The following is a 17,181-nucleotide window of genomic DNA, read 5'->3' on the forward strand; positions in this document are numbered from 1 at the left end:
TGTAGAGCCATAGTGGCCTCATCGGTGTCAAGGATGTACAGCTGGCCATAGCTTGGAGGCGCATCTGACCGCACAGTGCTCATTGGACGGCAAAGTGACCCTTGCACTCTGAACACAAATGGAATGGGAGGTTGTGGCTGTACAATCTTGAGCGGTGCATGCCAGGAAGCAAGGCCTAGAGTACTGCTGTACTTTTGAACGTCCTTCAGGAATTTCTTGCCCAGAATGGAGCCATCGGTGACAATGTTGCAGATGAGAATGGGAACGAAGGGTGGTGGTAGTGAAAACTTTCTTCCATGTCAGCAAAGAGTTGACAATTCACACTTGAAAAGGAAGGCGTCACAGGGCTCACAACCCTTAACACAGATGCTGATATCAAACCTGTCGAGGTTGGTTGCAGGACGCAGGGCAAAAGGCGCAGCCTGCCTCCCGTGCCTGGGCTGGTTTCAGATGTTGATGGATGCAAGGCTGGCCAGAGCTTTGTTGACTCCCAGAGCCAAGGGGCTGCCTGCATATGCAAGCTTCTTGAGGCGGGGGTGGAATCATCCTGGCTGGGCCACAAAGCTCCTTCTCTAGGGCTGGAGGGGTAGAATTGGTGCGGTGGCACAAGGTATGCTGGGACTCATGGTTCAGCTACTGGTTGCTGTTACCAGTAAGCATTTGATGTCTAGGCATGGTAGTAATGTGTGGAGTGCCGTATATAAAGTAGGGATGTCAGAGAATTCCGCCACGGATCTCAGTGAGGCCGAATGCCAGTGCATTCAGCCGCCCGAACACCGTGGGGGAACGGCCTGCCAACCCACCGCGGATCCCCCCCAGTACGAGACTTACATGGGGGAGATCTTCCGGGTGGCAGCTACTCTGACGGCAGCTGCGGTGGTGGCAGGGGCGGCCTGTCGTCCGACCGGCTGCCGCCGCCATTTCCACTCTTGTAAAAAAAAAAGAAAGAAAACGACGTGATGGGCTACATAAAACTTTACATAGCCTATCATGGCTGGGTGGGTTTTAAAAAAAGCAAGACTGCGTACGCAATTGGCCATTTGCATACACTTCCCCCCCCCAAGGGCCCTCCGTGGCCAGAAATCCGGCTGCGGACGGCTCTGGCCTGGCTGGGCCTGGCCGGCTGCTCCGCGGAGCGGCTGCGGAGCACAGCCAGCCGCGGGTGATTCCGGGGGGGAGGAATGGATTGCCTCCCCCACTGGTGAGGATTCTGCAGGGATGGATGGAATGCCTCCCCCCACACCATCAGCATAATCCGCGAAAGGTAAGTGACTTTCGCACATCCCTAAAAGGCCATTTTGTGAGAGCCAGTGTGGTGTAGTGGCAAGAGTGTTGGACTGGGAGATGGGAGACCCAGGTTCTAGGGCCCACTCGGACATGGGAGCTCACTGGGTGACTTTGTGCCAGTCACACTCTCTCAGCCCAACCCACCTCACAGGGTTGTTGTGAGGATAAATTGGAGAGGAGGATGATAATGTAAACCACCTTGGGTTCCTTGGAAGAGGAAAAAAGGGAGGGTATAAGTACAATAAATAAATAAATAAATAAATAAAATGTAACAGCTTGAGACTCCCTTTCTGAGCAACGAATACACTTTGACTGGGTTACTTTTAACTGTTTGTTGTTTATTCGGTCAGTCGCTTCCGACTCTTCGTGACTTAATGGACCATCCCACGCTGTCGGGCATCGCCACCCCCTGCTCCCCCAAGGTCGCGTTCGTCACCTCCAGAATAGCATCCATCCATCTTGCCCTTGGTCGGCCCCTCTTCCTTTTGCCTTCCACTTTCCCTATCATCAGCATCTTCTCCAGGGCATTCTGTCTTCTCATGATGTGGCCAAAGCACTTCACTTTTGCCTTTAATACCATTCCCTCAATGGAGCAGTCTGGCTTTAATTCCTGGAGTATGGACTGGTTTGATCTTCTAGCAGTCCAAGGCACTCTCAGAATTTTCCTCCAGCACCACAGTTCAAAAGCATCTATCTTCCTTCGCTCAGCCTTCCTTATGGTCCAGCTCTCGCAGCCATAGGTTCCTCATCATCATCATGGCGATCACTCGTGACCGAGTAAGATTGTCTTCCAAAGATAGAGTCTATATGGATAACTCTTTAAAAGGATTAGACATTCATAGAAGATAGGTCAATCAACACATGAATCTCTAGCAGTGGGTCTGCAGGTGGCTATGAAGGCCGATTCTGGATCTACACAGCCTCCCACACCGAGGACATAGGTTTCCAGCTAGAAGGCGGTCACAGTGAGGGTTTGCTTGACATGCCTTCCGCTGAGCTCGTTTCTCCCTTTTGCTCTGTACTCGTGCTTCTTCAAAGTCTTTAGCACCTTTAATATAGGCTGACCTACAGTTGGAATGCTCATGAGTTGGAGCTTCCCAGTTTTCAATGCTTACGTTACCTTTTTTACATTTTTTTAGATTAGCTTTAAGAACATCTTTAAATCTCTTTTGCTGTCCACCAATATTCTGTTTTCCATTCATAAGCTGGGAAAAGAGTAACTGCTTTGGAAGACGATAATCAGGCATTCGAACAACAAGGCCGATCCAGCGAAGTTGATGTTGGAGAATCATTGTTTCAATGCTGGTGGTCTTTGCTTCTTCCAGTATGCTCACATTAGTCCATCTGTCTTCCCAAGTAATTTGCAGAATTTTTCAGATCAGAGGCACCGTTGGTGGAATTTTTTGAGAAGTTGGGAGTGGCATTTATAGATGGTCCATGTTTCACAGGTATACAGTAAGGGTGGTAGTACAATGGCTTTGTAAACAAGCTTTTTGGTCTCCCTGTGAATGTCCCGATCCTCAAACACTCTATGCTTCATTCGGGATAATGCTACAGTCGCAGAGCTTGGGCGATGCTGAATTTCAGCTTTTGTGGAGAGACAGCTGCCAAGATAAGACAGGTGGTCAACATTTTCCAGCATCAAACCATTAAGCTGGATTGATGGCACTACAGAGGGGTTGGTTTGTGCTTGATGGTAAAGCACTTTGGGTTTTTTTGATGTTAAGTGCCGACCTGTTCATATGCTTCTGTGAAGATGTTTAGGATAGTTTGGAGACCTTCCTCTGAATGTGTGCAGATTATGTTATCATCAGCATATTGATGTTCTATGACAAAGGATGTAATTACCTTACTTTTTGCTTTCAGCCTACTGAGATTAAAAAGTTTTCCATCTGTTCGATACATGATTTCTACACCAGTGGGAACTTTCCCTTCAACAAGGTGTAGAATCATGGTGATGAAGATAGCGAATAAGATCGGCGCAATGACACTTCTGTCAGGGTGGAAACTGAGCCGATAGAATCCCAGAGCAGTTCTGATTCTGAGGAGGAACCGCAATCCATGGGAGAAGAGCTCGCTCATCTCTCACAGGCAGAGCAGCTGGCAGAAATTCCTCCTGCCAGCATTCCTGAGATAGATAGTGACCCTGGCAGTGAGAGAGTGCTGGGCGGGGGCTTGCTGGGCGCGTGACGCCGATGGAGGATGCAGAAAGGAGGCATAGCGCTCGTTTTGCGCGCAAGCAACGGTCGTGTCCCGAGGACCCAAGGGAAAGAGGGAGGACCTCTCCCTAGCCCATAAGTTCAGGGTCTTCCCGTGATTCTCCTTCAAACTGGGGCCAACTGCCTAACCTGGAGCGTAGGCTACTCTGCTATCTTTCCCCAGTGCTGTTCCTTGCTTAGTCACTGGTGATTAGCATCTGAAAGAGTCATTAAACTGTAAAAGGATTAAAGCCTTGAAAAGAATCCTTTTGTCTGTGTCTTGAGTTGGCTATTGGAGTAGACTTTAAGAGGCAACTAGGGCCTGTATACAACAGTATGTCTTTAACTGACAAAATCTGTCATTTCCCATAGTTAAGAAGTAAATCTTTCCTAGTTGCATTCCTTGTGACTACTAGGGATGTTAGAGAATTCCACCACGGATCCCAGGGAGGCCGAATTCCAGTTAATTCAGCTCCCTGGAATCCGTGGCAGAACGGAGCCCCCCACCTCCCCAACCCGCGAAAGCCCCATGAAACGGAGCCTACCTGGCTGTGGCTCTGGCTCCGCCGGTGGCTCTGGCCGCTGCAGGGCTGCTGCGGCCACAAATGGCAGCCGTCATAGTGGCCGCCATTTGCGTCCCTATGCTAGCTTGTGATAGGCTACATATATATTACATATATAGGGCAGTTGTATTCAGCCGCCACTGCCGTACCGCCGCTGCACCGCCGCCGGAGCTGCTGCTGCCAGGGACATTCGCACAAGGTAAGTCCCGTCCCGGGGGGGGGGGGCAGACTGTCTCTCCACCAATTTCAGGGGGCGAATGCGCTGGCATTCGGCCTCCCCGAGATTCATGGAGAAATTCTCTGACAACCCTACACCCTGTTCATGCATCATTAACAGATTTCAATCTTTTTTTATGTTAGCTAATTCTTCTTCTTCAATAAGTGAAAAATTCCTCATTGCACTTGAAAAAAATGGATTTCTGATCCAATCATAGTCTTGGATTTCAACATTTGGGAAGTAATGATGAATTTTTTCTCCAAGCAATGTGAAATGGTCAACAATTAGCGAGCTGATATCACATTTTAGGCTGCACTCAGCAGTTTGGGAAAACATTTCAAAATTTCCTTCTTTCACTTTCCTTTTCCAAATTGCTATTTTGTCTCTCATAGCACAAATTTTATCTACCACTGTTAAGATACTGCTGTTACCACTTTGAAAAAAAAAAAAAGCACGTACGCAAATGGGGGCGGCCCATGGGCGCTGCCATTTGTGTTCCTTATTTTGGCACGTCTAGTCCTTCAACAGATGCATTATTATAAGGATGGATGAATGTCCCTTACCTGGTACTGCAGCTTGCTTTGCGGTGGGGGGGAGGCGCTTTGGTTCTCCCCCCGAAGTTCTTTGAAAATCTAGCCATGATAGGCTACGTAAATCTTTACGTAGCCTATCATGTGTTTTGTTTTGTTTTTTACTTTACTTTGTAATGGCGGCGGCGCTGCCCCCGCCCCCGCCAAAATGCTGCCAAAACACTGCTGGGACCTGCCGCCGGGAGGCACATTCGAAGGAGGTATGTCCCATCCAGGGGGTGCGGGGGGGGAGGAGAATTTCACCACCAATTTCAGGCGGCCGAATGCGTTGGCATTCGGCCTCCTGGAGATTCGTGGAGAAATTCTCCGCCATCCCTACATTATTTTGACAATGTGAGTATGGTATAGTTCCAGCCTCAACACTACCTCAGATGCGGATGGTGGTCACTGGCAGAGTGATAGCCCCAAGGCTCAGCTTTGCCTGTCTCCTGTAACAGAAACACTGAAACTGTGCAGCCGAAGAGATAAGCACATCAAAAGGCTCTGATAACTAAAATCTCACCAAAATTCTATCTCCTCCAAAGCTACAACAAATATTCTCCCACAACCCTACTTCTATGGATCAGATGCCCTAGTTAGTTTTGAACATGATATGCTCCTTTGTATTCAGATCAGGTCTCAGCACAATAATGTAGCACTTGGGAAGAAAGATGCAGCCCAACAGCCCAGCACTGGAGGCCAAGATCGAGAAGACCTGCACAGCCACCATGTATTTCCCCTTGGTGCTCAGGTAGGAGGGCACAAAGGACAGCCAAACACTGCAGAAGACCAGCATGCTGAAGGTGATCAGTTTGGCTTCATTGAAGGCCCCAGGCAGCTTCCTGGCGAGGAAAGCCACCGTGAAGCAGATGGCAGCCAGGAAGCCCATGTAGCCAAGGGCAGTATAGAAGAAGACAACAGATCCTTCGTTGCATTGCAGAATGTTCTGTCCAGGCTGGGAGTGCATGTCAGCGTCAGGGAATGGGGCAGAGCTCCCCAGCCAGATGGTGCAGATGACAACTTGGACACCTGAACAAGAACTGACAATGGAGTTTGCAAGACTCTTCCCCAGCCATCTCTTCACTGTGTTCCCTGGTTTGGTGGCCAGGAAAGCCAACACCACTGTGATGGTTTTGGCCAGCACTGAAGAAACAGCAGCTGAGAAGATGATGCTGAAGGCTGTTTGTCGGAGAAGGCAAGTCACTTTCCTTGGCCGCCCCATGAACAGGAAGGAGGACAAGAAGGAAAGCATGATGAAGATGAGGAGAATGTAGGACAGATCTCGGTTGTTGGCCTTGATTATTGGAGTTTCTTGGTATTTCATGAAGATTCCTAATACGAAGCCTGTGGATAAGGACAAGAATAGAGCAAAGGAAGTCTGGACAATGCCCAAAGGTTCTTCATAGGAGAGGAAGGTTATCTCCTTGGGGACACATTGATCTCTGTCCGTGTTTGAATGCTGATCTTCCGGACACTTGATGCAATGGTCAGCATCTGAGAAGATGGAGAGTGAGATCAGCAGGATTTAAATCCACTGTACCTCCAGAAAAAATGTGCATTTGGGTGGGGAGAGAGGGAAAAATTCCCTCAAAGAGGACCTGTTTTGTGACCAGACCACTATGGCCTCATTACCAAGCGATTACCTTAGTAGTCGCAGGGCCAGGAAAGGTACTGTAATATCTCTGTGGGGCATTAGAGAGTGCTTGTGAGTCAGAGAAGAGTGGGCTAGATGGATTGATGGGCTGACTTGGAATAAACACAGCTCCCTACCTTGTTTAAATATGGAAAAGTGAGGGTATTTATCCCAGCATTGTTCAGGGTAAGGGAGTGTCTGTGAGGTTATCCTGTTCTTATCTTCATAATAATCCTGTAAGGCATGTAAAGCTACTTGGTAGCTGAGTGGCTTGTGATTTATTTATTTACTCAACTTATTTTCCACCTTTCTACCACAAGACGGTGCTCAAGGGACTCCTGATTATGTTTGAATTCCAGAGTAGTAAACTTCCATAAAGGTTTCTTATTTTTGAGTCACGCTTTACTAAAGAAGTTTTAAAAAACAGAAGACTGAATCAGCATTGGTCAGGGGAGTACTCTGATAACCAGAATGTGAGGGTTACACCTTTTTCACATCACCTTTTCTGCCAGGGACCCCCTGCTTTCCTGTCACAGGATCACAGCACAGTGCAGACAATTCTCTGTGTATAATGGAGAAAGGCCCACCATGTCTGTACGTGCTGCCCTGTCCCAATCAGCGAGCGAACAGAGCAAGCGAACAGGGGGAGCAAACAGGAGTTGGCCAGGGGAGTTGCAGGGGTTGAAGAGACAAAGGAGACAAAGGAGACAAGGCTAAGAGGTAAGTGGGCTGCAGGAAGCCCAGTGGGCTGCCCTTTATCCTTCTGATTGGCTGTGAGCTCACCAGGTGCTTCTGAGAGCTCCAACTGAATTGGAGGGGTGTGGCCTGAGTACTCCCAGCAGCTGACTGGGCGGGAAGCTTCAGTCTGTTTCCCGCCTCCCAGCTGAGCAGAGCAGAGCAGAGCAGAGCAAGCTGCTCCAGCTGGTCCAGGGACTAGAGAAGCAGGCAAGCTCCCAGAGAGCGAGCAACCAGAGCAAGTGGACAGGGGGTGCAAACAGGAGTTGGCCAGGGGAGTTAGGCAGGGGAGGTCAAGGAGGAGGCCCCTAACATTTTTTTTAATTATTTTAATTTTTTATTTTAACTAACTTTTTTCCATTTATTTGTCTTGTAACACACACTTTCACACCAGTGGGACTCTGCTTTTAACCTCTACTGAGTAGAGGAGCAGGCACAGGCTAGTCTAGAACAATCACAAAGTTAGACACAAAAAGGGAAAAGAGGCTATGGAAGGACAAGATTCTCCAGTGGCGGTGACCTGCAAGGTTTGTGCAATGTTTGTTTTCTTGCCGGAGAACAACATGGCCTACACCTGCAACAAGTGCAAGTTGATCATGCTGCTGGAGGAAAAAGTAAGTGGACTGGAGCGGCGACTGTCGACCCTCCGGGGAATAAGAGAACACGAAGAGTTCTTGGACAGAATGGGGGAACTACAGCAGCAAAGGGCAGACCAGAAGCTTGAAGAGCAACAGCAAGATGAGGCAGTGGGAAATGCTGAGGGGAAGAAAAATGGAATAGAGGATACTCCTTGGAAAGGGTACTTGCGGATGAGACTGGAGGACAGCCTGCAGAGGAAGAATCACAGGGGAACCTGCATGAGAGTGAGCAAGAGGCTAAAGGTCAGTCAAACAGAGGTGATGAAACCCAGGCCTACAAGAAGAAGAAGAGAAGAGTGGTAGTAGTGGGAGACTCCTTGCTGCGTGGGGTCAAGACCCCAGTATGTTGCGAAGAGCCATGGACTTGCCAGGTATGTTGTCTTCCGGGAGGACAGATTAGAGATGTGACTGAAAGGTTGCCTGCACTCATAAAGCCCACTGACAGGTATCCCTTTCTTCTCATCCATGTGGGAACAAATGATACCGCCAAGAGGAGCCACGAAGAGATCACGTCAGTCGTTGAAGCTTTGGGAAGGAAACTCAAGAACTTTGGGCCCAGATAGTTTTCTCATCCATCCTTCCAGTAGTTAGAAGAGGGATAGAAAGGGAACGAAAAATACTCCGGGTGAATGACTGACTATGAAGGTGGTGCCGACGAGAGAGATTTGGATTCTGGGACCACGGCCTATACTTCCTGGAAGATGGGCTGTTGGCTAGGGATGGGTTGCACCTCACAAAGGATGGGAAGAATGTGTTTGGTCACAGCATGAAGAACTTCATCAGGAGGGCTTTAAACTGAATCCTACGGGGAAGGGAGATGTAATGTTGGGGGTAACGATGGACATAGGCGCATGCACTGCAATGGAGAGAACAGCTCTGATAGCACCCAATAATAGTCTTCAGACACATGTAGGAAGAAAGCCACACTATGAAGCACATGGTCTTTAATGTCTATATACTAATGCCCAGAGTATGGGAAACAAACAGAATGAACTTGAACTCTTAATACAAGAGGGAAATTATGACCTGGTAGGTATAACTGAGACTTGGTGGGATGACTCTCATGACTGGAATACAGCAAGTGAAGGATATAACTTGTTCAAAAAGAACAGGAGGAACAGAAAGGGAGGTGGGGTTGCACTGTATGTGAAAAATACATATCTCTGCACAGAAATACAGGAGGAGGAGCTTGGTAGCCCCATCGAGAGCATCTGGGTTGAAATAAATGGAGTAAAGAATAAAAGGAACCTGGTGGTTGGAGTCTACTACCAGCCACCCAATCAAGGAGAAGACAAGGATGAAACTTTTGAAAAGCAAATAGCCAATGTTTTAAGGAAGCATGATGCAGTAGTAATGGGGGACAAATTTCCCCGATATTTGTTGGGACACAAATTCTGCAAAACATGGCCCCTCCAAGAAATTCCTGACTTGTGTGGCGGATAACTTCCTCCTACAGAAAGTAGAGGAAGGAACTAGAGGATCGGCTATCCTTGACTTGATCCTAACCAACAGAGATGACTTCGTGGATAAAGTAGCAGTTCCAGGAACTCTGGGGGAAAGCGACCATGTTGTACTTGAGTTCTTGGTTCTAAGGCAAGCAAAAGCCGAGTGTAGTCAAACGCGTACCCTGGATTTTAGGAAAGCTGATTTTAATAAACTCAGAACAATGATCAGTAAGGTCCCATGGCAAGCGGTGCTAGCGAGAAAAGGAGTCCAAGATGGGTGGGAGCTTTTAAAAAAGGAAATTCTCAAGGCACAATCACAAGCAATTCCAACAAGAAGAAAAGGTGGAAGACAACAGAAGTAGCCAATGTGGCTTTACAAAAAGCTTAGGGATGACCTGAAAACAAAAAGGACACATATAGGAAGTGGAAAGAGGGCCAAGTAACAAAGGAAGAGTACAGGCAGATAGCACAGAATTGCAGGGATGGCGTCAGGAAGGCTAAAGCTGAGAATGAGCTGAGGTTAGCGAGGGATGTTAAAAACAACAAAAAGGCTTTCTTCAGCTACGTGCATAGTAAAAGGCAGAGGAAAGAAATGGTGGTTCAGCTATTAAATAAGAATGGCAAAACGATAACAGATGACAAAGAAAAGGCAGACGTGCTCAATTCCTACTTTGGATCAGTCTTCTCCCAAAAGAGGGTCTATGACCCCCCTTGCCAAGGCGAAGTACAGGCTAAAGGGGCAGGATTGCAGCTTGAGATCGACAGGCATATGGTCAAGGAACACCTCATTACTTGGAATGAGTTCAAATCTCCAGGGCCAGATGAACTGCATCCTAGAGTCATAAAGGAACTGGCAGAAGAACTCTCAGAACCGCTGTCTATTCTCTTTGAGAAATCATGGAGGACGGGGGAAGTGCCAGATGACTGGAGGAGGGCTAACGTTGTCCCTATCTTCAAAAAGGGTAAAAAGGAGGAACCTGGGAACTACAGACCAGTCAGTCTGACATCAATCCCTGGGAAAATTCTGGAGCAGATGATAAAGCAATCCATCTGGGAGCACCTTGACAACAATGCCGTGATTACTCGAAGCCAACATGGATTTGTCAAAAACAAGTCCTGCCAGACAAATCTGATCTCATTTCTTGATAAAGTCTAGTTCTGGGCACCACACTTGAAGAAGAATGCAGACAAACTGGAGAGGGTTCAGAGGAGGGCAACAAAGATGATCAGGGGACTGGAAACAAAGCCCTATGAAGAGAGACTGAAAGAACTGGGCACGTTTAGCCTTGAGAAGAGAAGACTGAGGGGAGATATGATAGCACTCTTCAAGTACTTGAAAGGTTGTCACAGAGAGGAAGGCCAGGATATCTTCTTGATCATCCCAGAGTGCAGGACACAGAATCATGGGCTCAAGTGACAGGAAGCCAGATTCCGGCTGAACATCAGGAAAACCTTCCTGACTGTAAGAGCAATACGACAATGGAACCAATTACCTGGGGAGGTGGTGGGCTCTCCCACACTGGAGGCCTTCAAGACGAGGCTGGACAGCCATTTGTCAGGGATGCTCTGACTTGGATTCCTGCACTGAGCAGGGGGTTGGACTCGATGGCCTTGTAGGCCCCTTCCAGCCCTACTATTCTATGATTCTATGATTCTATGAATCATGGAAAAAGCAGAGTGGTTTTTTTTGGGGGGGGGGGGCTTGATTTATACTAGGAACAGTGGGCACTAAGCATCCCCCCTGCTTTGCACCCCAGAGATTCACTCCCATCATCTTTTCTTTCCACTCACTTCATGGGATTAGTGGTAGAGATTAAAAACAAACTGAAGCCAAGTAGGGATCAGAGTTCGAAAAGTCTTTTGCATCTGTTCCAAAGATGTATGAATATTTAATGTGTTAATTAAAATGTTTTTGAGACTGCACATCAGAACAATGATCACATGATGTATGGACCAGAAGAGTAAAACCTTGTAGAAGAAGAGCAATTAATAAAAAATAAAATAGCATTCAGTCAAATGGAACAAGTCCTCATTAAAATCACGCTATGTACTAGAAAGTTATCATGAGGTATTTCAGACTGAGCAGTAGTGAATGGCCCATGACCATAAGGGATTCCCATGACGTTTTACACTAGGAGCTACAGTCATTCATGAAGCCTTCTTTTCTTACCTACTTATGGAATGTTTTGCTAAAGGGGTTTAAGAGAAAAGAAGAGAGAAGTAAAATAGGGCTGTGGAGACTATTTGGCATATTCAAGGAGTTGCCCTAGGGAACTCCCATTCTTCTGATCCTGCCTACCTTCCTGAATGGAGATGGTTCCTTCCGCACATGGAGCGCAAGCATAGCAGCATGGTGGCTCTCCTTCTTGGACCTCCTTGTAGTATCCACGCTGACAGCTCTCAGTGCATCTGGAATGTGGCACAGTCTAGCAACAAAGAGAAGGAGTATCAAGAAAAACAGTGTTTTGAATTTTTGTGCCTATGGAAATGAGTCCTACAATTTAGACAGGACCCAATAGGGTTTCTAGCGCTTGTGACCCTAAGTGATTTAGAAGTGATCCCAGGTCTTTGTTTCAGAGAAGTACTATTTATGCATCACAACATGGTATGGACGTTTTTGGTCTCTTTGTTTCAAAATGTTTATGCCACCTATACTATACATGTACTCAAGCCAATATAAAAACTGGAGGGGAAAAGGTACGACAATGAAATAAACTAAAAGACAATCCCAGAATAACAGAAATTACAAGCAACAGCAATAAAAGGACAAGCTTCAAGACATGTGCATGAATGACGGTGAACGATGGGGGAGGGAGATGAGCTTTTTGCTGGAGGATAGGCACCACCATTGGAAAGGCCCTCTCTTCCGTGTTTTGATTTTCAGTGGCAGGGCAGAAGGCAAAGGAAGGATCGGAGGCCTCATGGCACAGCTGGAGACGGAAAGGCATTTTAAGGAGGGGAGGCACCTGGTGGATTGAGAGACAGGGAATGGGTACATGATGGATTTATATCCCCCAAATATGTTCAGCACGTTGGATAACTCTTTTATAGTTCTGGATGGTTCTTACTAAAACCCAGAATGGATCCACAGCCCCGCCGAAATCAGAGCCACGGGTCTCTACTGTACCAAACCACAGAATACATCGAATTAAATGAATAAAAGCACTACGTAAAAACCAACCATTCAACACAAAAGGATCACAACATGAAAATCCCATTCAAATAATTGAAAGGCCTCTTGAAACAGAAAGCACTTCCTGCTTGAGACTCATGGCAGACCAACATCTCCAGGGATGTTGCCACACCACAAAAGGCCTTCCTGCCAATTGTCACCAGCCAAATCGCAGCTGGCCTTGCCACTTGGAGGAGGCCTCATCAGATGCTCTAAGGCAACATAACCAAGAGTCATGTGGAAGAGGGCATTTTTACTAGGACTGCTAACAACGTCAGTCTGAAGCCTGAATCCCTAGTGTGTCTGGGTGCTGTGGTGCAAAGCGGTGCAATTCCACAGCAGGTCAGGATCAGGCCAAAGAACTCCAATATGGGTTGGATCACTCTGAAGAGCTTTGGTGGTGCTTCAGCCCGATGCGGACAGCAACCCCACCCTGCTGTGTGAGCCCCTCACTCCTTACCCGGTCTCCAGGGAATCACATGCAGCCATCACTCTCTGAGATGGAGTTGCCATTTCCTTTCAAAATGGTGACTCTTCTTCTTCCAGTAAGATAAAACACCATTTTAAAAAATAAATAAAATGTGACTCCCTTGCAGAGGCCAATGGGTGCAGGCCCTCCCGACAGATCAACATAAGGATTGGGGGTTCTGTGGGAGTGGCAATGACATTGTGGGGGGGTCACTTTTGGTGGGGGTTTCCCCCCTTTTGCTTCGGGTCTCTAGATGTTGCTTCAGAACTGGAGAAGTAGGTCAACCCAGCTTCAGGGGCGGTTGAGGCGAGTTCAGGCTGATTGGAGTCCTCTAATTTGATGTCTGAATTAGGATGGGTTGGCTGTGCAGAACCCTAATTTTTGCTACCCTTATCTTAGAGGGATTCAAATATATCAGCACCTTAATCTGCACCCTGAAGCTGAGTGTGAGCAAAAGAATCTCTTTTAAAACAGGTGTAGTGCTGTCTCTCCACCCTGCCCCAGTTGTGAACTGAGGGGTCACCAGAACTCTCTCCACTGCCTTCAGAGGAAGGCCCACCTGGCACCTCCAAGCCTCCTTTCAGACCTCTGTACTTCTTGAGTTTAGAGGAACGTCCATCTTCCTGTGCTATTACTCCCAATTTGCTCTAGGGATGTACGAAAGGTACTTACCTTTCGGGGATTATGCTGATGGTGTGGGGGGAGGCGTTCCGTCCCTCCCCCTGGAGTCCTTGCCGGGGGAGAGGTGCTCCGTTCCAACCCCCCCCCCAGAATCCTGGCCGGCCGGCCGTGATCCGCAGCAATTCTGCGGAGCCGCCGGCTGGCTCCACCAGCAGCCGGACATCCGGCTGTTGGCTAGCAGGGACGCAAATGGCGGCGGCCGTAGCCACCACCGTTTGTGTCCCTGCAGTCAGCCCACCGTGATAGGCTGCATAAATCTTTACGTAGCCTATCACGGCTGATTTAAAACAAAAACAAAAAATGCGCGTACACAAATGTACACATTTGCGTTCCTTATTTTGACACGTCTTAGTCTATGTAAACCTTTACGTAGACTAAGACGGCGAAAATAAGGGGAACGCAAATAGCATAGACGCTAAGCTATTTGCGTTCCCCTGATTTTCACCATCTTAGTCTACGTAAATGTTTACGTAGACTAAGATGTGCCAAAACAAGGAATGCAAATGGCCGCGGCCATGGCCGCCCCCATTTGGGTACACGCGTTTTTTGTTTTTGTTTTAAATCAGCTGTGATAGGCTACGTAAACATTTACGTAGCCTATCATGGTGTTTTTTAAAAATCTAGCCGTGATAGGCTAAGTAAATCTTTACATAGCCTATCACGATTTGTTTGTTTTTTTAAACATGGAAATGGCAGCGGCTGCAGCCGGTCGGAAAACCGGCCGCCGCAGCCGCTGCTGCCGCCGAACTGCTGCCGCAGCCGCCACTGGAGCCTCTGCCTCCGTCCTAGGGGGGTGGCGGGCCATTCTGCCACCGATTTTGGGGGGCCGAATGCGCTGGCATTTGGCCTCCCCGAGATCCGTGACGGAACTTTCGTACATCCCTAATTTGCTCCATCCGAATAGGATGATGGCATTTTGCAAATGGGTGGGGGTGGGAGGCCAGGGACAAGCAATAAATCCAAGCCAGATTATCTGCTATATAAATGGGATAGGGGAGAGAGGCATGAGAGAGGCAGGGAAGAACAAGAGCTGGAAGTCCAAAGGGTAGAGACAGATGTGGAGAAAGGCAAACTGTTTCCTGATGACTGGTGGAGGTGACAGTCCTGGGACATCAATGCATTGAGCTGTGAAGGAAGTACAGTAAAAACTTTGTCCTCTGTGATGAATTAGTCCTTCTTTGACAATTTCAGAACTGGGAGATATTTTCCTCTTTCAGAAAGCAGGGATGCTAAATTGTCCTAGAGGGGTTTATCAGCAAGAGGGGTCCTCACCCACACTTCCTACAACTGCATGAGATGTGTGGAGGGGAGTGGGAGGCCCTTCCACCACGGGTTCCACCACCTCTTTAACTCAATCCAATTCTACCCATAGTGGGACCATAATTCAGCACTAGAGCACCTGATTTACCGTCACAAGGTCCCAGGTTCAATCCCTGGCATCGCCTGGTAGGGCTGCAATAACTCCTGATTGAAACCCTGGAGTGTTGCCAGTCAGTGTCAGCAATACTGGGTTAGATGAGCCCATATTTTTGGAGGCAGCTGCCTAAGTTGACCCTTGAATTCAGTATGAATTGGGAGTAAAGGATAACTGACTGGATAGACATGTAGCCTAACAGATGTCTGTCCAGGGGGTCCGGGAGGTGCCAAAATAACTGTGGTCACAGGCAGGGGGAGGTATGGCCTTGGCGGATTAACAGGCCAGCTGAGAAGAAGAGGGGCTAGACACCTTACAGCTGTCCCCTCTTCTGGTTCTTCCCCCAACTTGATGGTTCCTGACGGCCTTACCAGTCTGCCCTCGGGTCTGGTGGTGCTGATGCTGAATGCCTGGTGGGCCCCAAATAAAATGTCCCTCATCCATGATTTGATTGTGGATGAGGGGCTGACCTGGTATGTATTACTGAGACTGGGGTGGGGGAACTGGGAGGGGTCACTCTCTCCCAGCTGTGCCCTCCTGGCTACTCAGTGCAGCACCAACACCGACTTGAGGGTTGGGGAGGGGGGGTGGCCCTGGTCTATAGGAATTCAATCTCCCTCTCTAGGCTTCCTGCTCATTCGAGTGCAGATCTTGGGTGTGTTTACCTTGTGTTGGGCATGTGGGACAGCTTAGGGATTCTGTTGGTGTACCACCCACCCCACTGCCCATCAGACTCCCTGCCTGAGCTGGCGGAGGTGGTGTCGGACGTGGTGTTGAGAACCCTCGGATGAAGGTCCTGGGGGATCTCAACTTCCATGCCGAGGCCGCTGTATCCGTGGCGGCTCCGGACTTCATGGCCACCATGACAACCATGGGGCTGTCCCAATATGTCATCAGCCCAATGCATATAAAAGGTCACACGCTTAATCTGGTTGTCTTGGCTGGGCAGGAGGATGGTGATGTGAAAGTGGAGGAATTAACTTCTGTCCATTTGTCATGGTCAGATCACCACCTGTTGAGGTTTAGACTCCTGGAAGCCTTTCTCCTCTGCAAGGGTGGGGGCCCTATTAAAATGGTCCATCCCCAGAGGCTAATGGAGTCCGATGGATTCCAGAGGGCTCTGGGGGGTTTCCTGCTGGTATGGCTGGTGCTCCTGTTGAAGCCCAGGTCGCTCTGTGGAATGCAGAGATGACTCGGACGGTTGACACGATCATGCCCAAGCGCCCTCTCCCTCTGAGCAGAGCCCCCCTGCCCCACCACCCTGCGAAAGGCATGGGAAATGGAGCACCTACCTGGTGCCATTCGCGCTGCTTTGCAAATGGCAGCCAGGTCTGCGGCTGCCATTCGCTTCACCATTTTTCCTGTGATAGGCTACGTAAATACTTAGCATCTTGGCTAATGCAGGGACCCCATTTGCATCCCTGCAGATGCCATGATAGGCTATGTAAATATTTATGTAGCCTATCATGGGGAAAAAAAGGGATGCAAATGGCGGTGCCAACGGCGGCTCCCATTTTCGTCCCCGCGCAGGCCAGCAGCAGCTGGATGTCGCTGCGGGTGACCGCGGCCAGTGGCTCTGTGGAGTCATCGACGAGTGGAGCCGATTGGCAAGGATTTCTGGAGAAAGGACAGAGCGCCTCCCCACCACTGCGGATGTCATGAAACAAAACAGGTAAGTTGTTTCGTACATCCCTACTTGGTATAAAACTGAGCAGAGGGCAATGAAGCAAGGGGGGAGACGGCTAGAATGCAGGTGGAGGAAAACGCGTCCTGAGTCTGACCGAACACAGGTAAAAGCTCACTATCGAGCCTATTCTGTGGTGGTGAGGGTGGCAAAGAGGCAGCGGTGAGGGTGGCAAAGAGGCTTTTCTTCCAGTATTGCATCTTCTCAATGTCATCCAGAGGAGCTTTTCTGAGTGGTTTGCGGCCAGTTACATTCTTGGCCAGGGAGAGACAACTGTGGGACACTCAGTTGCACTCTGTAACGAGTTTGCACGGCACTTCAAAGATAAAGTCACTCAGATTTGTCATGGATTAGACACCCCGATTAATGCAGATCCATTGGTAGAGGTGTTCAGAGCTCCATCTGGTCCAGTTTTATTGGCTGGGTTTCAGATATTGAGGCCTGAGGATGCAGAGAAGTTGCTTGGCCAAGTCCGA

The 17,181-nt window shown here is 48.6% G+C and overlaps 1 protein-coding gene across 1 annotated transcript; it reads right to left on the reverse strand.

The window, feature by feature from the left end:
• Positions 1-5,426: 5,426 nt before the first annotated feature.
• LOC146356431 (vomeronasal type-2 receptor 26-like) lies at positions 5,427-15,885 on the reverse strand. The gene is made up of 3 exons (XM_084830113.1): positions 15,763-15,885; positions 11,585-11,711; positions 5,427-6,328 (listed from the first exon to the last, which is right to left on the reverse strand). Exons 1-3 carry the CDS (start codon positions 15,883-15,885, stop codon positions 5,427-5,429), a joined length of 1,152 nt encoding a protein of 383 aa, XP_084686239.1.
• Positions 15,886-17,181: the final 1,296 nt, after the last annotated feature.

This window comes from Heloderma suspectum, chromosome 2, assembly GCF_057233095.1.
Source record: "Heloderma suspectum isolate Gila_16-S chromosome 2, 16-S_ref, whole genome shotgun sequence".
NCBI classification, from domain to species: domain Eukaryota; kingdom Metazoa; phylum Chordata; class Lepidosauria; order Squamata; family Helodermatidae; genus Heloderma; species Heloderma suspectum.